Raw genomic sequence first — 22,714 nt, 5'->3', positions numbered from 1 at the left:
CACGACAAAGCACTCAGTGGCAGGGGAAATAACTTATAACATATTAAAAGCAAAAGGAAAAATGTGCTACTGGTTGGCATCCAACTCTATGTTCCCCTTCTTCCTTATTAGGAGAACTCTAATTTTACTGGAGGTGGCCATGTGACCAACTAAGGGACTGACAGACAGCCAGGGATAGCCAACGAGATGGCTTAATGCCTGGCAAAAAGCTGAGGAAGATTTCATGAAAAGGTCTTTAAAGAAGGTCAATGCAGCTGGGAAGCATCATTTTGCCCTTACATTCTTCCTACTTGGAATGCAGACATGCCGAAATCCTAAAGACAGAAACCACGAGCTAAAGACGGCAGAGCACAACAGAAGGAAACTGGATCCCTGATATCTGGGGAGCTGCCATTATCAGCTCTGGACTGCCTGTCTCAGGGCTTCGAGAGAAAATCATTTGTACTATTTAAGAATAAGTCCAATGTTAGTCAGGATTTCTGTCATATGTAGCTGAACTTAATCTTAACCAATACAGCAGGGCAAATAAATTGTCTATATGTTACAATCACAAACTCTTTCAAATATATTTATATGGCTCTTTTTAAATAGGAAGAAAATCCTAAGTACCAACTGGTTATAATATTACCACTGATCATCTCTAGGTGATGAGACTGTGGATGATTATGATGATTATTATCTTTATTTTATATTTCCTGTATTTCTAAAATTTCCATAAGCACATAGTTTTTTTATATTAACTTTCATAATTAAAAAGTCTCATTAAAAATTCTCCTCTTCACCCTCTAAGATACATGTAAGTATGTGTTACCCTCTAAACTACTTACCAATTTTGCCTTGATAGTACCAGAGTCAACACTTTGACCAGTTTTAGCATGGAGCTGAAGCTGAATAGAGTGCAACTGTAAAAGCTGATCATGGACTTCTTTCTCCAATACAACTTTCTCTGCTTGGGTCTCTGTCAGTTCAGATTTCAGATCCACCAACTGTGCCTTATAAAATACCAACAATAAAAACCATTAAGTAATGCTTCATTGAGTCTGCTTAATTTTCTTTATTTTGACTCTAAGTATTATTCAAGAATGACACAAAGAGACTACCTTTAAAATAAACAGGTGAACACTAGAAGACCATTATCTGACCGAGCTATATACAGAACATCCTTCTAAACTGACATAAAATCAACAGTATAAGAGATTTCAGTGGAAAAACTCTACCATACATAGTATCTTCTAATAACACAGAATGCTAGTTCCATTTCACTTTGCTTCCTTTAAGAAAGCTTTTCACTGTTTCACCTTTATATACAAAGTTTATGAAAATATACAGGACGGGCGTAGCTCATCACCTTGTTCAAACAGTATGTGCTATAGTGATCCACGAACATTAACAGCATGTTACAGAAGCAGCCAATAAGTGGTGCTCTGTCTCCACCTCAGAGAATACTAGTCCAAATCAGCCTGACCACAATCTGTTTGTTTTAGGTGCCAAAGTATAAACTACTGAGTGGGCCCGAAGATCAGAGTTAACCGTAAGCTGCAGCTAAGTGTTACAGTAAGCAGAACAACTCATCAGAACCACTGAGCCACACAATCTAAAGTTTTTCCTTTTTCACAACATATACACTGTTTTACAATTGTGCCCAGGATGTGTCCCTCGTGTATGTGATCTTCCCAACTAAAAGTAGATTAAAGATCAAGACAAGGCCTCAGTTTTCTACTAAAAATAATTTTACTAAGCATTTAGGGGCCCAGGAATATGCTGGTCCAATGAGAAAAAAATGTGAAAAATACTTTCTAAATTACAGAAGATAATTATTTATGCCCTTGAGAAACTTTCTTATCAACTGAGGTAATATATACACATTTGAACCAACTAAAGAAAAATGTATCAAGTTACAGATATATTTAGAATTGTTTGGGTCCCAAGGAATTCATAGTAAAGGAAGGTTTAAAGGTTAGTGAGGAAGAGAGTTTAGAAAGGGCTTTGAAGTTAAATGACAAGGACAAAACAGAAGTAGTGAAGCAGTCAACAGACGAGAACACTAGCAAGGGCAGACAGAGACTAGAAGCAACCTAGGTAAATTCCTTAGTACAGAGACCAGAGCATTAGGATCTATCTCAGCCTCCCAGCTGCACCAAACAGTGCCTAGTACATAAAAGATGCTCAAAAAAGATCTTTAAATTGAAATGAATTCTAACACTAGCCCTGTGATTCCAGATAAAACATTCCGTCTCCACTCAAATTTCTCCAATTTTAAAATAGGATAGTATCTACTAGGTTTAAAATAAATAGGATACTATTTATATATACAGCAACAGGGAATATAGCCAATATTTTACAACTTTACATGCAGTATAATCTATAAAAACATCAAACCACTATGTTAATAAGTCAACTATATTTCCATAAAATTTTAAAAAATTAATTAGGGACAATATCCATGACTTTGACTATTTTTGTAAGATTATTAATCTTATATATGAAAGCACTTATTAGAATATGAAGATGTTATTAGCAAGGAAATAAAACTACTTAGAGGAGTTGTATGTTGGTAGATTGGACAAGACTGCACAGGAAAGTGAGGCTGATTACAATGAATGGCTTTGGATGATAAACCGAAACTGAGATAAATCTGATAGGAAATCCCTAAATGCTCTCATTGACGTTTTTGTTTTAGTGATAGCTTTACTGAGATGTAATTAACATACCATAAAATTCACTCCTTTAAAGTATACAGTTCAGTGATTTTTTTAGTATATTCATAGAGTTGTGCAACCATCAATACCGTATTACTGTAGAACATTCTTGCTCGACATTTTAGTTACATGATATTTGCAGGTAAGGAGATGAAGAGAGGGACACTAGCAACACCCTACACAGCTTTCTAAATGACATTAGCATGGTAACTTGGGAAATAAAGCATTTCACATAGATGAAAGGAAATTGCCAGGAACGCTTAGACTGGATGTCAAATGGAAGATGAGGTCAATGACAACTCAAATATTTCAAGTTTAGAGAATGGTGAAACCATTGATGGAAATAGTAAGATTAGGATGGTAGTTTATTTAGACACGAGGGAGGAGAAGAGAAGAGTTTAAGTCTTAGACATGTGGGTTTCTGTGTCAGCCATGAGATAATCAACAGGAACGACCCCACAGAATGTTGAAAAGAAAAAAAAAGGAAGTCGTAAATTGGGACTAGGGTTGGAACCAGGAGTATAGAGACGTGAATTAACATCCTAGGACTGAGTCAGAGGGAGAATAGATGGCCAAGGACTGAGGCTTACCTAATAACCAGTCAGGGATGGCCCGACAGGTAGAAGAAAGAAGGTGGCATGTCATAAACCAAACCAAAATGTTTCATAATAAAAACACTGTGCTGCATTCCTGCTTTTTTGCTTCCTGGAGATCACTCTGTATCAGAATAACTTCTTAATTAATGTATAACTCACATCAGAGAAGTACACACACAATCAATTACAGAAAAAAAACATAGCCATTTTACCACCACCCAGATAAAGAAATAGGGCAGCACTAGCAGCCCAGGACTCTTCTGTGGCCCGTTTCCAATCATTACTTCCATTTGCATCAACAAAGGTAACTATCAGAGTAAAACCCTGAACTCTAACACCACAGATAGTTTTGCCTGGTTTTGAATGGGTATATAAATGGAAGCATACACTCTGCATCTACAAAGCCATTCTGGTAGGAATGCTGTGGCATTTTGTTGTGGTTTTAATTAAAACTTCTGGATTACTAATAAGGCTGACCGCCTTTTCATATGTTTATTGACCATTTGGATATTCTCTTTTGTCAAGTGCCTATTCAAGTCTCTTGCCTATTTTTCTACAGAGTTTTTAATCTTTTTCTTAATGATTTATAGGCGTTCTCTCCACACACACACATACACACAGATATATACACACGTATTATTATGACTACAAACTCCTTTATTGGGTATGAGTTTCAAATACCTTTTTCCATTTTGTGGTCTGTCTTTTAACTTTCTGAAAGGTGTCTTTTGATGAACAGTGCTTAATTTTAATATTGCTCAGTTTTCTGAGGTAGTAAATAGTTTCCTCCTCCACATTAAATGCTTTTTGGCCTGAAATCTACCTTATCTGTTATCAAGTTTGCAACTCCTATTTTCATTTTATTTGCATTTACCCAGTATAATTTTGTCTATTTATTTTTAACCTTTCATCATATTTTTCATGTTACATTTGTATATGGTGTATACACATGTAAGATCTTAACTGCTCATTGTTAGATTTTAAAATATGTATTTTTTAGTATTCTAGAAGCTTTGTATCTTTGTTTCAATAATTACTTTTAGATAATAGCCTTATTATCTAGATATGTAATACTTTCAAGATACTCTTTTCTCTTTCTTCTTTTTTCTCTATCTTAATCTTTTTTGATAGCTGCACTATATTTATACCACAGAGCATACATCACACAACATTTAGATATTATTTTCTCATCTTTAACTCTAGTAGTCTTAGCTCCACTAATAAATAAATTCTATGCTGATCACTAGACCTTTTACCAAAGCTGCACCTATGATTTCAACTCTTTCTCTGGTCTTGCAGATGTCTCAGAAAGGTCTCATAATAATATTCCCTAATTTCTGGCATATTCATGACTATTTATTTGTGGTCTTTATATCTGAAGTCAGTTTGGCTGGATATGAAATCTTTGGCTCATGTTTTCTTTCCTTGAGTATTTTAAATACGTTGCTCCATTGGTGTATGGTATTAAATGCTGCTATTGAGATGTACAGTCTTAATCTTTGCTTTGTCTTATAAGTGACTTGATCTTGTGTCTGCTTCATTTTTAAGCCCTATATTTTACTAAAATATAGTGTGGTGATCATCATTCTAGGCCCATGTGTATTCTTCTCAATATGCAGATTTAATGCTGCGTTATTTCAGGAAAACTTTACTGAATTTTTTTTAAGAGTGAGCTATTTTTTAAGAGTGATAGTTTTCTTTTATGAGTGAATTGGTTGGTAATTTGTTTTTTATTGAGGCAAAATCCATATAACATTAAATTAACCATTTTAAGTGGACAGTTCAGTGGCATTTATTATATTCATAATGTTGTGCAACCACTACCTACATCTAGTTCCAAAACATTTTCATCACCCCAAAAGAAAGCCTTGTACTTATTAAGCAGTCACTTTCCACTTTCCCTGTCTCCAGCTTCTGGGGACTACCAATCTGCATTTGTCTCTATGGATTTACCTATTCCAGATACTTCATATAAATGGAAGCATATGATACATGACTTTTTGTGTCTAGCTTCTTTCACTTAGCATAATGTTTTCAAGATTCATCCATGTTACAGCATGTATCAGTACTTCTTTATTCCTTTGTATAGTTGAATAATATTCCACTGTATGTATATACCACAACCTATTCATCCATTCATCAGTTGATGGACATTTGAGCTACTTCCATCTTTTGGCAATTATGCACAGTGCTGCTATGAACATATATGTATGTATATTTGTTGCATACCTATTTTCAATTATTTTGGTTATATACCTTGGAGTGGAATTGCCGAGTCACATAATAATTCTGTGTTTACCTTTTTAAGGAATAATCAAACTGTTTTCCACAGAAGCTGAACCATTGTACATTTCTAACAGCAATAAATGAGGGTTTGTTGATAGTAGTTTTAAATATTTGTTTTGTTTCATGCTTCTTCAGAGGCTCTAATTACACTAATATTACTCTTTCCCTATCTTTTATATTTGCAATTTCCTCTCAAATCCTTTTTATTTTTTTTTATACGTCGTCCTTCTCTTACTGTACTTACTGTATTGCCTGTTTTTTATGTTTCTTCCAAATTAGGCTCCAGTCTGAAATGATTTTTTCCTATTTTTTCCCCAAAGCTCTGTAAGTATTCTTTTAATTTATTACTTTATTTTTGAGTTTTCCTATCTCTGAATTATCTTATTCATAGATGAATACCATTATTAATTTCATTTAGTTTATTTTATAAGTTTCATCTGCTTTGTGGGCTTATTTTCCTAATATGCTTTTGTGGTCTATTGTTATATTATTCTATTAGTTTTATCTTTTTTGATTACAGTACGTTTATATGGGGTTTAAATAACATCCTTTTCTGTTACTCATTTTAAATGAAATGGGTTTTTATGTAGTACATGCTTGGTAGGAAACTTCCATGCAGGGTTTGCGGTGAGCACAGAGAACTTTCCTAGCTTCGTGGCTAGCAGGCTCCCTCCTCTGGCCTTAAGATGAACTATTTGAAACCATGGCTTCTCTGTAGACAGAATCAGTTTTGAAATCAATCTCCTTTGTATGTATTCCTCCCCTATCTTGAATACAAACTCTCTTCCTTTCAAACTTCTGTTTCTGCCCTGCTCAATTCGTATTCTATTTCTAGCAGTGTTTTTTAGAATTGGACTGTGTCTTTCTCAAAAGCAGTTTTTGTTAGAAATTTCTGAGATTCTTAAAGTCCACCCCCGGTACTTTTTACTTTCTGATTTCTGTGCAGCTTCTGAGTGTCCCCGTGGTCTGTTCTGCATTCCCCTGCAACCTGGAGGCAGCTCTGCCAGTTGTTCTCAGATCACTTGCTCAAGATTCCCATCCAAAGTGACATTTTCTCCTTCTGGAATCTGTTAGTAATTTCTTTGTTTCTGGGACCGCTTTCTATTTCTTCTGCCACACAGATGCTCCTCCACATGCAATTTGCGAGGGTCCTGCTACCCCAACCTACCCATATTATGGGGCTTTTAACAATAGCTTCTCATTTAATTTTGCTAAAGAGGCTATCACTGGATTTCTTTTGTAATTCTAGTTTTTCCGTTTTCACAAAAGAATTTTTAAAATTTAAAACATCAATTCATTGTGATCTTTCTCAGATCAGAAATCTTCAGCCCACATTTTCATTGTAATAAAAATGTGATATTCTAAAAAGTTGTGATGTTAGCGCTGCTTAACAGAAATATAATATGAACCACATATGTAATTTAAAATTTTCTAGTAGCCACATTTTAAAAAGTAAAATTAAATAGGTGAAGTAAATTTTTACAATATATTCTACTTAACCCAATATATCTAAAATATTATCATTCAAACATATAATAATATAAAACAATTATTAAAACATTACATTCCTTTTTTCATAATCAGTCTTTAAAACCCATTGTGTATATTACACTCACAGCACATCACAATTTGGACCAGCCACATTTCAAGCATTCAATAGCCACATCAGGCTAGTGGCTAATGTATTCGGCTAGCACTTTTATTATGAATCCGAAGCATCAACAAATGCATTAAGTTTTAAATGCCAGAAGAAATAATAATACTAGTAGTTGACTCTGTTCTATAATAAACATATGCAAGAGATTAAATAAAGTAGAACTTCACTTCCATTGCATTTCAGAACAGTATGTAAGTTTAACAGTTTTTACATATCTTTCACAAATACTCCTAACCAAAAATCTTATTAAAGAAAAGAAAAAAAAAAAACCCTCACATGTCTAATAGAATTGTATTATTATAGACCTTCATCAATGTAACAAATTGCCCACTAAAAAAAAATTAAAAATCACCTATTACTAGACATTGTTCAGTACACCCTGAAGACCACTTTTTTAAAGTACAAATAAGTCTGGCCTCGAATGTCCTTCTTAGTCAAACAAAACAAAACAAAACCTATAGAATTTAATAATCTTTTAAACAAAATAATCACAAAAGGAAAATAAATATTTGAATAATATGAACTCTTTTTCAGCAATATGTACCTTATGCTAAAGTAAACCTAATCAGAAATAGTTTAAAATAAGCCATTTAATCTATAACAACCTGTATCTCTTTTTCATTACATTGACTTTCATTCTGTATTTGTCTTACTGTTTCTTTGTGGTGTTGTCTAATATATTCCTCTATTCCTTGTATTTCCTATAAACTACAAGTTAGAAATAAAAGCTTAATTAGATTTACAACAGCCCTCTGTATCCATACATTCAGCATTCTCAGATTCAACCAACCATAGATCAAAATTTTTCAGAAAAAAAAAATTCAGAAAGTTGCAAAACACAAAACTTGATTTTGCTTCATGCTGGCAATTATTTACATATCATTTGCATTGTATTAGGTACTATAAGTTATCTAGAGATGATTTAAAGTATACAGGAAGATGTACATTGCTTATATGCAAACACTATGCCATTTTATATAAGGAACTTTAGCATCCACAGACTGACATCTGCAGGGGTTGGGGATGGGGAGGCCTGGAACCAATCCCTTGCAAATATTGAAGAATGGCCATACGTAAATGTTTGTGGCAAGAAGTGTACTGTGTGTTTCAATATAATTGTCTAGTTGTTCCACAATGACTTACGTTTCAAACCAAAAATCTCATGAATTATTAATAACTGAGTAAAACTTCTGGCATTAAGAAAGATGCTAAAGAGGCATAAGTGGTATTCATTAATTAATTTGGCAGATTAATATTCAAATCAGAACTGACTATTCTAAAAGGGCAAGGGAGAACAGGGTAGTTAGTATGCAGGTCTCTTGAAAGTGGCCTACTATAAACATGGACTCTACATTAAATGAAAAATTTCTCAAGAGGCTGCTCAACTTTAAAAAATAAAAATTCTCTACAAAGTAAGGATATACATATAAAAATTCAAAGATCAATTTAATTTTTTTGGAACAATGTAAGTGTTTCAAATTAACTCTAAATTTAGTAATATTTAAATAACTCTTTACTTGTCCACGATATAAGCATTTTAGCTGCTAGGAAAAGTTAGTCAATGGGAAATTTTTTGTTGACTAGAAATTTCCATATTTTATTCAAGGTTACTCTCCTAATGTTGCAGAATTTTAGAATTCAAAGAGATCTTAGAGAACATAAAGGCCATGATTACAACAATTACTATTTAGATAATGAAACCAAAGTCTATCAAGGCTGCTTTTATTTCTAGGGCTACCCAAATGCTCAGTGGCAAAACAGCACTTTGAACCCAATTCTTACTCCCAGGGCAAGGTAGTGGAAGTGTTATCAAGCAGTTAGCCATAAGGAGAAACGTGTTTCTACAGCTACAATACCTATGTTTAACTTACTAACAACACTCACAGCTCCCACACAACAAGCATCTATCTACCATACAGCAGGCATACACATACTATACATCATCTTTAATTCTTATCATACTCTCTCTTTAAAAAAAAAAAAAAAAGAGTTTCCTTAACTAGGAAACTGGAAGTCAGAGTTTAAGCAGCTTGCCCAAGATCACAGAGCTAGTAAATAACAGACTCAAAACTAGCTTGATCATAAAAAAGCCTGAGCATCTTTTACCTCACTGTCTTACCTTGGCCAGGCTATAACTAGTAAAGAGTGAAAATTAAAAATAGTTGGTTTCAACCATCAACTATTAAATTTTTAAGTGATATCCAAAAAATGTTTTAAAAAGCAGAATCAAAACCAGTTAAAGATTATCCTACATGCAGACTTTATTTGGGATACAATCTTTTTTCACTTTCCTACATTTGATCTTGAAGATTCATTTACAGAAAAAAATAAAACAAAGCTGACCATCAAGATATTCTTTCCCTGGAACTCATTAAGGACAAAATGACCCCACTCTTGGAGGGTTTGTAAGCCTTAAGACCATGGCCTTCACTTGACCTAAGCCATTAAATCAACCAATGGTTAGATTTTCTAAGGCAGTGATTCTCACAATGTGGTCCCTAGATCTCCACTATCAACTGGAATGGAGTCTAGAGACATATGAAAATTTAGGGCATACTCTGCAACATTCCCAGGAATGAAAAAAACAGACAGAGAAGCAGTTTATCTAAATAAATTTTTTAGGATTATCACTACCATTTGTTTGTATTTAATGTAGTCATTACTATTCTATTTCTCATTTCATACTCTTTTGAAACATGTAATTTTTCCATCAAGATAATTCCTTTCTAATATAATTCTTAACTACTGGATTCCACTCTGTGGCACCAAAATCAAAGTAATTTTTTATTTAGAGTTTCCTATGATTCCACTTTGTCTAGACCTTTATCCTGTTTGTATAATCTTTTAAAAATACATAACAGCTGCACCTTTTCTGTCTAAACATAGGCTAGCTTTTATTTGGCTGCCTTATGGATAAAAATGCTAATTACTTTACCTTAAGCATCCCTCAAAAACCTTTTGTTTTGGGTAAGATTAACCTAAGACAAGAAATTAGTAAACATCAAGTTGTACAGCAGGGAACTTGGATCCAGCTCACTCACTAGTTTTGGCATTTCGTACAACTCTTTTGATAACATTTTAAAAGATCTAAGGTAGGAACTTTAAAAAGTCTGGCAAAATATCTTTATTTTGCACATGAAGAAATGAGGCCCAAAGAGATTAGGTAAGTTGCCCCAAATTAGAAATTTCATAGGATTAAAACTCAGACCTCCTGACTTCCTTTATAATCTGGCAGTAATAGGAAAAATGGTAAGGAAGCAGACTATCAGTTCCAAATGAGATCATATCTCCAAATCTCAGAACTAGACAGGGGTCTAAGCAAGAGACTACTCTGAACATCCGCGGACCAGCCAGCCCCATCCCACACACACCGAAGTTCGCTTGCGTGCATGCACACATGCGCACAAACACTCACACACGGACACTGGATCTCATGTGCATGTACAGGCATGCACACAAAAGCACACATACTCCGAGCTGTCCTTTGTAATGATTACAAAGAAAATAGTTGACTTCAAATAGCAGTTTAACTGTTTTGAACCACAGCACAGAATGCTGCTGATAAAGATGTAAATATTATCTCACATTTACCTATAAATGCTTCTACATCTTTTGTTTTAAAGTTATGTATACAAAAGGTAATCACAAAGTAAAAAAGAAACAATTATGCTTTTAAATATCTGCATTTTTCTTATATTTGCAAATGCAATTTAGGATGAAAAGTACAGATTGGAATTTAAATCTCTAGTAATTATACGATTTAATGCCAATATCTAAAATTTATCATCTACACCCACCTACTTTCCAAAAGGCTTTAAAGTTCATAAGGTCAATAAAACAAATGTAAAAAATAAAAATCATATAGAGATGGCAGGGTATCACTACAAAAATACCATCTTATTACAGTTTATTGAGTATAAAATACCAAGTTTCCTATTAATAGGAGAACCTTTACAGATCATATAATTCTCTTCACCTCGTTTGAAGAAGCAATGTCGTTTTATCTGGTGGGACTGTGTTTTTTTTCCTGGATCTAAATTTTTAAAAGAATCTATCATAGAGATTCTTATATAAAAGATCCTAAGCTACCTAACAGACAGCAGAGGCAGAACCATTCTTCACATGGCTTTCTCTTCTCTACGACAAAAGTCAAAGGGATAATGTAACTAACAAAAGCATTTTGATCCACTCTCTTACTTTTCTTCTACTTCTTCAAAATAGTTGAACAAAGTCTTAGAGCTCATTTAATTTAACCCACTCCTTTTATAAAGAATCTTCCCCTATTTTCTCTTCTCTTCCTGTGCCTGGGATGGTTAGCACTGCTCCTACTAGCCAAGATTATAAAAAGCCAGTGAGTCCTGTTCTAAAGCAAAGACTATGAACAAACAGAAAATATGCTCAAAGGTCAAATATGAAAACCTCTGCCATCTCTCAAGACAGGAAGTAATATTCCTCTTTATTACAAGTCAGCTCTTGAAACAGTCTGCTTATTTGACTTGCGAAAGTTCTGTGAGAAAACACCTATTTGCTCCAACTTCCTCTAGCTTAGCATAAAGACCACTAACTTTATCTGTCATTATTTCTCCTAAAGCACTCTGCAGCTCAAGACAAGCAAACATGTTTTTTAATTTTAGTCTCTCGCACCATCACACATTCATTCAACAAGTATTTATTAAGTACCAACTATGTGCCAAACACTGGGCTGGGGTCTGGGGGTGCACTGATAGACCAAACAAATGTGGATCCTGCCCTGCAAAGCTCAGGGTGGTCTTGTGCAAGAGACAGCTAGTAAAGAAAATGAATGGCATATATAATAAAAGTATTAACATTGTGCCAGGCACTGTTTTGAACATACTCATATTTTAATTGTCCTAATCCTTTGAGATACTTTTTGTACCAAGAAGGAAAATGAAGCACACAGGTTAGGTACCTTGTCCAAGGTCATTACAAAGTCAGTAGTAGTATACATAATTACAGACCATAATAAGCTGCATGAAAGAAACTAAAAGAAGAGAATTAGTGGGGTGGGCACGTATGGCTATCCTTCTGGGAAGTGCGTTGGCTATTATCAGAGTAGCAGTTATCACAGGTCTGTGGGACCATTTAAGGGCATCCACAGGTCAAAACTATTTTTATAATAATAAAACACTATTTGCCTTTTTCACTATGTTCACATTCATACCAAAAGTGTAAAAGCAATGATGAATAGAAACTGGCAACACAAGTCAATGCAGTGGCACTAACCTACCAGGAGTCACGGTACTCTTCACTACCATGCACTTGCAGTCAAGAAAAGAAGTTCACTTAAGAATGTCCTTGATGAAGCTGTAAAATTATTAATTAAAAAAAAAAAACTCAACCCTTGAGAAAATCTTTTTAATATCTGTGTGTTGAAATGGGAAGTATGCATAAACCAAATCTGCTGCATATCAAACTATGTTGTCTCAAGGAAAAGCACTTACGCAACTGCCTGAGTTGCAAAGCTGAACATTTCTTTCTTGGAACACCACTTTTATTTGAAAGAAGAATAGACTGTGGTTATTAAGATTAATATATTTGGCAGACATGTTCTTGAGAATAAATAAAGTGAATCTGTTGTTTCAAGGTAAACAACTGACAGCATTTGCCGCCAATGGTAAAAATGTGCGCTTTCATGTGAAAATTAGAATTTTGGAAAATCGAATCCATCATCATGAGCTTGAGAGCTTCCCAGCACTTACAGACTTTTCTGATTAGACTACATTACATTACATTATAATATTACATTAACAAGTATGATTTTTTGATATTGTATAACGAGATGTGTTGTTATACATCAGTTACATTGTCTGATAATTAGTGGTTGCCACATTTCACATATCCAGATTTGGAAGATCTGGATAACTCAGCAAACCAGTATGTTAAAAATGATCAATGCAGCTACAATCATGCCTTGGCAAAAGATCCATTCAGAGACTACATAAATAGACCAATGTATTTTAATGTTACAGTGTCTGAAAAGTTCATTGATAGAATCCACATTGTAATGAACCTTTAAGAGATTACCTTTACTATGAATTCACCTAACAAAACAGAATTGCAGACATAGTAAACAATCTTATGGTTATGGGGGAGGGGAGAGGGGGGAGTGATAAATTTGGAGGTTTGAGATTTATAAATGTTACTACATATAAATTTACAAATGTTTACTATAAATAAAAATAGATTTTAAAAAAGTTTCTTCTGTATAGCAGAGGGAACCATGTTCAATATATTGTAATAACCTTTAATGAAAAAGAATATGAAAACAAATATATGTATGTATATGTATAACTGGGACATTGTGTTGTACACCAGAAATTGACACATTACAACTGACTGTACTTCAATAAAAAACATTTTTTTAAAAAGAGACTGCCTTTTACTATCAAAGAAGAATATCCACAATTATCTGAAAAGGCTATTAAAATACTTTTCCCTTATCCAGGTACATATATCTCTGTGAGGTCAAATTTTCTTTCTATATTATTACTAAAAACTGTAACAGATATCACAACTGTTGAATGCAGAAGCAGATATGACAGTCCAGCTATCTTCTATTAAGCCAGATATTTTTATATGTTAAATGTAAAACAATGCTATGCTTCTAACTTTTTGGAACATATAGTTATTTTTCATTAATAATTATATTTACACTAACACATATGTAATATTTATATTAACATGTAATGGGCTTAATTTTGCTATTCTTAACTGATGTAATAAATATTTGGACCTTATAGTTTGTAGAATGTAAATGGGTCCTGACAACAAAAAGTTTAAGAGTTGTTGTCTTAAGTCTCTGAAAGGAGGCCTATGTGTACTGGCCCATATTAAGAGGAAAGAATGGTAAGATATGTCACTGGAGATCTATCCATAAGTCAGACCAGACAGAGTTTATCAGTGATAAGGAGCTTGAATTTGTTCAAGTACAACTGAGGAATTTGAAGTAGAATGATATGATCAAATTCATGTTTTTTTTTAAAAGAGAGCTTTGTGTAATATGGGAGGCAATGTGACCGAACCAGGGTTGGGGGATTTGAAATGGAGACCAGCAGATAAATCTGTGATGTATTTTTAAAAGTTTAAAGTACTTTACATAGCAAAGAAAAACCATATGCAAAACAAAATGACAACCTACGGAATGGGAGAAAATTTTTGCAAGAGATGAAACTGACAAAGGCTTGCTCTCCAGAATATATAAGCAGCCCATACGACTTAATAAGAAAAAAATTAACAATAAACAGTAAACACAATCCAAAAAGGTGCAGAAGACGTAAACAAGCAATTCTCCAATGAAGATACACAAATGATCAATAGGCACATGAAAAAATGCTCAATATCACTAATTATCAGAGAAATGCCAATCAAAACTACAATGAGATATCACCTCACACCCGTCAGAATGGCCATCATTCAAAAGTCTACAAATGACAAATGCTGGAGAGGTTGTGGAGAAAAGGGAACCCTCCTACACTGCTGATGGGAATGCAGTTTGGCGTAGCCACTGAGGAAAATAGTATGGAGAGTCCTCAAAAGGCTAGGAATAGACTTACCATATGACCCAGGAATCCCACTCCTGGGCATATATCCAGAAGGAACCCTACTCCAAAATGGCACCTGAACCCCAGTGTTCATAGCAGCACTATTTACAACAGCCAAGACATGGAAACAGCCTAAATGCCCATCAACAGATGACTGGATAAAGAAGAAGTGGTATATTTATACAATGGAATACTATTCAGCCATAAAAACAACAACATAGCGCCATTTGCAGCAACATGGATGTTCCTGGAGAATGTCATTCTAAGTGAAGTAAGCCAAAAAGAGAAAGGAAAATACCATATTATATCGCTCATATGTGGAATCTTAAAAAAAAAAAGAGAGACAAATGAACATAAATATAAAACAGAAACAAACTCATAGACATAGAATACAAACTTGTGGTTGCCGGCGGGGGTGGGGGGGGAGGGACAGACTGGGAGTTCGAAATGTGTAGACACTGACAGGTATATATAGAATAGGTAAACAAGTTTATACTGTATAGCACAGGGAAATATACACAAGATCTTGTGGTAGCTCATGGTGAAAAAGAATGACAATGAATATACATATGTTCATGTATATGTGTCATGAAATTGACACAACATTGTAAACTGACTATAACTCAATAAAATAAAAAATTTTAAAGAAGTAACAAAAAATAGTTAAGTTCCAAATAATATACAATGTTTCCTGTTTTCACTGTAATGCTCAAGAACTCAGTTGCTCTATAATCAAACTGGAGGCGGGATGAGGAGAATCAACCTACTCAATATTTTAGAAATGTCACTAGTGCACTAATCCATATTCAATCCCCTAACACAACGATGCTTAAAATTATTCTTAGTCACAGTTTCAAATTTTCCTTAAAATGGAATACCATGAACTATTAACTCACAAATCATACCTTCATGAGTGATCCAGTCATTCAATAATGTAGCAGGCACTATGACAGACACCACGGATGGTAGAGTCAACAAGACAGATACCATTGCAGTTCTCATGAACTTGTATTACAAAATGATTATTGGTAATCTTTGAGGATTTATGGCAGAATGAGGCAACTAGAGCTGTTTCAAATAGTCTATTCATTAAAGTAAACATTTATTGAATATACACAGTGTGCCAGGATCTAGAGACAAATGATGACTAAGACAAATTCTGCCCTTAAGGATATGAAAACCCTTAGCAGGTGAGATTAGGATGTAAGTAGGTCAGGCTGGTGTTTAATGTGTGGGTTCCAAATTTCCAATTTTAAAAAGGGGTCAAACACACCAATTCTATAATACACATATAAGTCAACTTGGTATTCACACGCGAAGGAATTACGCACTTCTCAATATATTTGGGAAGCACCAGAGAAACAACCCATTTCTAAAAACCAAAATGAGTTCACAAAGAGATAATGTTACCGCCTAAAGTCAGCTTTCACAAAGCATTTGAGAGTTCAGATTATTTCACCCAAGACATAGTCTTGACCCTCGAAGAGCTTACCTCCTAGAGGCAGAGAAATGTGGCAACAACTAATTACAGGACAACATAACAAATCTAACAGTCCAAGTGAGTTCAGGGTATTATGACAGCCTCTGCCTACAAAGAGCAACGAAGAGTTGGGTGAGGAAAACCTTTACAGAGATGGTGAAGTAAGTGGTGTCTTGAAAGATGAGTAGGTGTTTGATACTGTAGACAAAGGCAACAGACAAGGTATTATAGACAAAGGCCTATACACCAAAGTTGAGGTGCCATGAAAGAGCAAGGCCTAATTAGAGAAATGCAAACAGGCCAGTTTTATTGAGGCAAAAGCAGCTAAGAAGGGGTGACAAGAGATAAGGACAGACTGGGCACTGATCAACATGCTACAGAGTCTGACTTTTAGCCAATAAATAATAAGAAGGTATAAAAAGAAGAGTGACAGAATCAGAATTATCTTTTTTCATACGAACCATTAACATGAATCACTTTAGAATGCTTCTGGCAATGAAAGGATGGTTTGGAGGGGGTTAAGAAGCAATTAGGAAGCTATGTCAGGAATACGCAAAAAGGGGGCAAGAACTTTAACTGTGCACAATCTCCTAAACATAACTCATTATCTTTCCTGCCAGGCCCACTCCTTCTCCCGGATTCCTTACCTCAGTGTAAGTCTCCTAGGATGGTCACGACAATTACCACAAACTCGGTAGCTTGAAAGAACAAAAACTTATTCTCTCACAGCACAAGATGCCAGGAGCCTAAGATCAAGGTGTTGGCAGGGTTGGTTCCTTCTGGAGACTCTGAAGGAGAAACTGGCGCATGCCCATCTCCTAGACTTCGTGGCTGCCAGCAATCCTTGGCATTTCTTGGCTTGTAGACATGTCACTCCAATTTCTTATTCTGCCTTCACATAGCTTTCTTCTCTGTGTATCCTCTGAGGATACTCTCATCCGGTTTGGGCCCACTGTAATCCGCTATGACCTTATCGACATTCTTACATTAAATACATCTGCAAAGACCCTATTTCCAAATAAGGTCATAGTCTGAGGTTCTGGATAGACATGAATTTGGGGGAACACTATTCAAGCCACCATAGGTATCAACCAATACATTTCCCAAACAGAAATGTGATGTCATCCTTTACCCTTCCTCTTCTTCTGCACCTATGTAATTATCAAATAGTTTCTACTCATTTAAAGATTATCTCCTTTTCTTCATTCCCATTACCATTTTCATTTCAATAACACTCTTGTCTATGTAGCAAACTCCTTGCTACAGCACTGAATGAACTCAATTATTACTCTCATTACTGTGCCTGTATTGCTGGGGAAAGTCACACAACATGGAAGACTGGTTGTACCATGAATTTATGGTAACTAACTCCAAATCAGTCCTCAATATGGCCTGGCAGTCCTTCTATTTCTCTGACCAGCTGGGTCTCACACTCTTTCATTACTATTCGAAATCTTTTCCACTCTCCTTGAGCTCTTAAAAAATACTCCCTCAACCTCCCACCTTCTGTGTTCATCATCTTTCCTTCCCCTTTAAGTTCAACAGCTGTCCTTTCAATATAAGGCCATTCTCTCTACATGTATCTGGATTTCATTGTCACTTAGAAATCTTCCTATTACTAGTTATCTCTCTCTTTCTCTAGAATATTCAGCTTTCCCCTCAACTAGATGCTTCTCATTGGCTTGTAAACATGTTTAAGTTATTTTTCCATTTAAAAACAAAATGAAAACAGTATTTCCCTTGAACCCCACACTCTCCCTCCTGGCTCTCCAGCCACTCACTCTTTCTGCTTTTCTCCACCTCCTCCTTCCCCTACCAGACATAAATAAGTGTTTTTGGAGAGACTGGTTTCTCTAGTTCTGTAGTCTGGGGCCCCTTTACTTAATCCCTATAAAATGGGAATAACAATATTAAACCTACCCCACAGGACTGTTGTGGGAATTATGTGAAACAATACATATATAAAAGACTTAGGACTGAGCCTGGCCCATAGTAATTGATCAACAAAATTAGCAACATAGTTATTGCTAATAATATCTCATATCCATCTATCTATCCAGCCAACTGACACCTTGGAGTCATCCTGAATTCCCTCATTCCTCTATTCCAATCCAACCCTGGATTTTGTTTATTTTCACTTGTCAAATCTCTCTTGTTCTGAACACTTTCCTCCATCTCCACTATCCTACTCTGTACTACGATCATCTCACATGGGTCAGAATAAGAGCCCCCTAAATGAGTTTTTGCATTTATTCTCATTATTCCCCCAAATTCTCTCCTTACCATAGCCAAAGTGAATTACTGTAATTTCATACCAGAGGTCATCATCCAGTTTAAAACATTCCCCATTGTTACGATAAAGCTCCCAAATCTACTCCATGGCCTATAAAATCATGTAAATATGGCCCCTACCTACCTCTTCAAACTTAGTTTGCCTCTCACTTCTTTTGCCCTCTGCTCTTACAAGACATACCAACTCTCTCCCAGCTCTTCAAATGTATTAAGCACTTGCCCATCACAGGCACTTTTTACTTTCTGTTCTCTCTACTAGAATGTTGAATGATATTCCTATTTTTCCTGGCCTAATTCCTATTCATCCTTTCAACTCAATGGTCACTTCCTCAAGGAAATCTTCCTCGGTCCCCCAGAATAGGCTCTCAGTACCCTACGTACCTCAAAGTTGGAATTTCACATTTATGTAATAATTATTTCAACAAATTCCCCCAACAGAATCCAAGTCCCATATCAGGGATGACTATGTCCATTTTTGCTCTCCACTGTATCCCAAGTGCCCAATACAGCATATGGCACATAATTAGTGCTCAATAAATATATACTGGATCAAGATTAAACCTCAAGTTCAGTGCTGCAGAACAGCCTCACTGCTTGTTTAAAAACAGAATAGCTTTAAGGCAGTAAAAGGACAGTACATCATTAGTTCATTATTGATTTGGCTCTAGACCAAAATTAAAGGTTTCTCCACTGATGGCTGTGAACAGTAAACCACTTTAAAAAGAGATACTGATTCAGCAATTGCTGAGGGAAAAGAAGGAAGTGACAGAAGACATACTGTTTTGCTGTTATTTTAAAGAAGGGGTGAACAGGCAGAGAAATGTATTTCAAGACAGAGAGCTAAGTTTTTCTAACATACTGGTTCTCAACCTTTATTCTACTCCAACACACGTTACTACTACTACTACTATTATTACTACTACTACTATCCCCATCAGTACCTGTGACTCCAGCACAGCTGTCACCAAGTGGCTCACGATAGCAGGAATTCTCAAGCAGGTGGGAAGTATAAGAGACATGTGAGTAACTTGAAATGGCACTACCTCAAAATATTATGAATTCTCTGCCCTCCCCTTCCCCCTACAGACAGCCTTCTCCTCAAATACAACTTATAGAAAAAAGCAGTCACATAGATGTCATTTATATTTAATTTTTAAATGTAATCTATGATTTCTTTGCACCAAAATTGTTTTCCTAACTACTACACTAATATTAAATGTGGTATTACCTAAAGTCACAATGACTGGGCAGAAGAAGGGGCAATCTGGAAGGATACTCAAGACCAATTTAAATTACATTTTAAGTTACCCACACTGAGGTATCTGTGTCTTGATTATAAAAATATTTTATTATGGTAGTATGGTTTAAGATATTAATCTTTAAAACCACTGAACTTTGGTGCACATCTGCTCTATCAAAACCATAAGCAGCCTTGAATATTATGTCTTAATGTCCATATCCTTAAAACAATAGAACTCACTCAATTCATTTACTAAAAAAAAACAGGGCAAGAAAGTATGGAAATCTCTTCCAAAATTTCAAGATCTCAGAAGACTGGTAACAGTACACAGGGCAACCTGAAATTCTGCAGATGATACAAGAGCAGATCTACTTTGAAAGGCATTTCTGACAATGAACCTCTCTCCTCAATAACATACAACTGATTCCATGAAAACTGTAGAAATTGCTAAATTTACGAAGAATAACCCACAGACAGAGAAGTCACCTGTAACTGAAAAAACACACAATCTCCACTTTCTAAGATCTTTAAATCAAAGGTTTCAAGCATGTTGAAAAAACATGCTCACATTGTGACAGTTTAGCATTTCTTATTTTGAGGAACACCACCATCTTCTAAGCCAGGACATGGAATCAGAATATGTAATTATAATTTCTAAAAAAGAATATGCATAATTTATTATAGTTCCGAACACTCATTAAAAGTATTTAAAGATGAAAAAACTGAGCACCACCTTCTGCTCACAGAATCCTTTCTCCAAAATTAGGCTTTACATCTGGTATCAAATATCACTTTCAAGTCTCATTAAGTCATTTTAAAAAATGAATTAGATACTGTTTCATTTTACAAAAACTGTTTATCCTTAGTAGATACTTTCAGTTGTAAATCAAGAATATCAAAAGCTACTCTTGCTCTGTTATTTAAAGCTGAAGTGCTATCTCTAAAAACCATCAAATGCAATTTCACCACCTGAATAAAATAACTATCTTCTAGAAATTACCACTAAGAAAGAAATCAAGAGACATTTTCATATACCTAGAATAAGAAGTGATTAGCTTCATATCAATGCTTCCATTCCAACCTTTTCAGAAAAGATGAAAGAAATTAACAGTCCTTTTAGTGGAGAAAAGTCACAAAATCTCCCATATGCAATTCTATGCTAATCAAAGATAAATTATACCACCTTTTCACGGCTAACTAGCAGGAAGGAGAAAGAATGCTAACCACTAAGCAAGGAGAGGATGCACATCTGATATTTATATTAATTTGGATCCAATGGGCACTATCAATCATTACAACTGATAGTAGTGAAGATTTCTTTCTAAACCTAATGTTCAAAGAGCTTTGCATATCACTGATTATCCTATGTTTATCTACTTTAAAATGAAAGATCCATTCTCTTATTTAAATTATCTAGTTAGAAAATGCCCTTTATGTAATAATATTCATCTATTATGATCTCAAAATATGGTAACAATGCACTAATTTAATTTTCTGTAAAACATGGTAGTTTTTTTTTTTTTTTTGGAACCACCACCACTCCACCCACACCCACAATCAAGATTAGAGACTAAAGTAAATGATGATTCTTCACACACTCTCAAAAATAAATCCAGACTTTGGGAAATAAAGCACAAAAACCTCAATGTTAGAAGTCACCTGAAAAACTGTAGGGTGCTCTGGAGTTACCTGTCTGTAATTTAAGGACCAACTAACTGTAAACTGAGAAGGACACTGATACTATCTTGTTTATCCCACTAATTTTTCCTAAGAGCTTTGATCAAATTCCCCTAATAGTTTATGCATGCAGGGAATAGTATGTCTGTATGCAACAATAGACGCTGATCTGAAATACTTAAAAATAATCAGGACTGTGTCTGTCCGGTGATATACAAACCTAGTTTATCAATGTGAAAGTAGATCTAAAAACTCAACGTTAAAAGGTGGACTAAAGTATTCTTATGACAGAGAATCTTTGAGCTTAAGTCAGGTTTCTTACTGTAACACGTACGAATAGGCTGGTGTTAATTAGTTCCTGTTTCCTCCTCACTGAGATACTAGGAAGGTGGATGACAGAACCCCGGGAGGCCTACACGTCGATCTACACACCTTTTTCTACTCCAACCTCAACTCACTCCTTTCCTTCAAACACACACGCATTCCCCCGTCGCACGGGAAGCCCAGGTGCCCCTGTGGGCAGTTTCCCAGGGTCGTTTCACTGGTGCGTTAAATGGGATCTGAAGACTAGGGTTGAATACCACCCCCTCCAGCGCCCACAGCTCACCTCTAACTTGTGATTGATTTGGGACACAGTCTGGGCTTTATGGCAAAGCTGCGCAAAGCAGGAGCTCAGGCTGGTCATCTTCTGTCTCCCCTCATAAGTGATGTCCGCCTGGTCCGGATCGATCTCGCCCAGGAGCAGATCCACATCCACGAAGGCCTTGTCGAACTCCTTCTCCAGCACCTCCAGCCACCGGAACATGGATACCCCGCCGGGGGAGATCCCCACCGCGCAGGAGGCGCCCCCTGGGCCCCCTCCGGCTCCTGCCGGGCATGGGCCGCCCGCCGACATGGCGCCGTCTATGGCCTCCCTCGACTGCTGCTGACCCCCGCCGTCCACTCCGCGAGAGGAACTGCTGGGTCTGCGGGAACCCCCGCGCACGCACGCTCTGTCGGTCCCCCCCCTTCCCCTCGCGCCGCTAACGCCGGCAATGCAGCCCCGCACTGGCAGGAGCAGCGAGGCTGAAGCGGCGGCAGTGGCACACGGAAGACTTGGACCGCCCCACCTCCCGGCCCGCCCCCGCTGCGCATGCGTAGCGAAGACCCAGGCAGACGCAGCCAGGTGGGACGAAGTGGGCGGGGCTAGGATGCGACCTTGGCCTATGAAAAGCCTCTATTTGGG

At 36.0% G+C, this 22,714-nt stretch overlaps 1 protein-coding gene across 2 annotated transcripts in view; it reads right to left on the bottom strand.

The window, feature by feature from the left end:
- Positions 1 to 22,596, bottom strand: part of GOPC (golgi associated PDZ and coiled-coil motif containing) — a 39,611-nt gene extending 17,015 nt beyond the window's left edge. For both annotated transcript variants that reach the window (XM_010979159.3, XM_031456219.2), the window contains exons 1-2: positions 22,097 to 22,596; positions 828 to 992 (exon numbers count right to left, since the gene is read on the bottom strand). In XM_010979159.3, coding sequence (XP_010977461.1) covers positions 828 to 992; positions 22,097 to 22,384 — 453 coding nt within the window. In that variant the 5' untranslated portion in view covers positions 22,385 to 22,596. The remainder of the gene's footprint in view (positions 1 to 827; positions 993 to 22,096) is intronic.
- Between the last annotated feature and the right edge of the window lie 118 nt (positions 22,597 to 22,714).

Source organism: Camelus dromedarius, chromosome 6, assembly GCF_036321535.1.
Source record: "Camelus dromedarius isolate mCamDro1 chromosome 6, mCamDro1.pat, whole genome shotgun sequence".
NCBI lineage: Eukaryota > Metazoa > Chordata > Mammalia > Artiodactyla > Camelidae > Camelus > Camelus dromedarius.
This window is presented reverse-complemented; position numbering and strand designations above follow the sequence as displayed.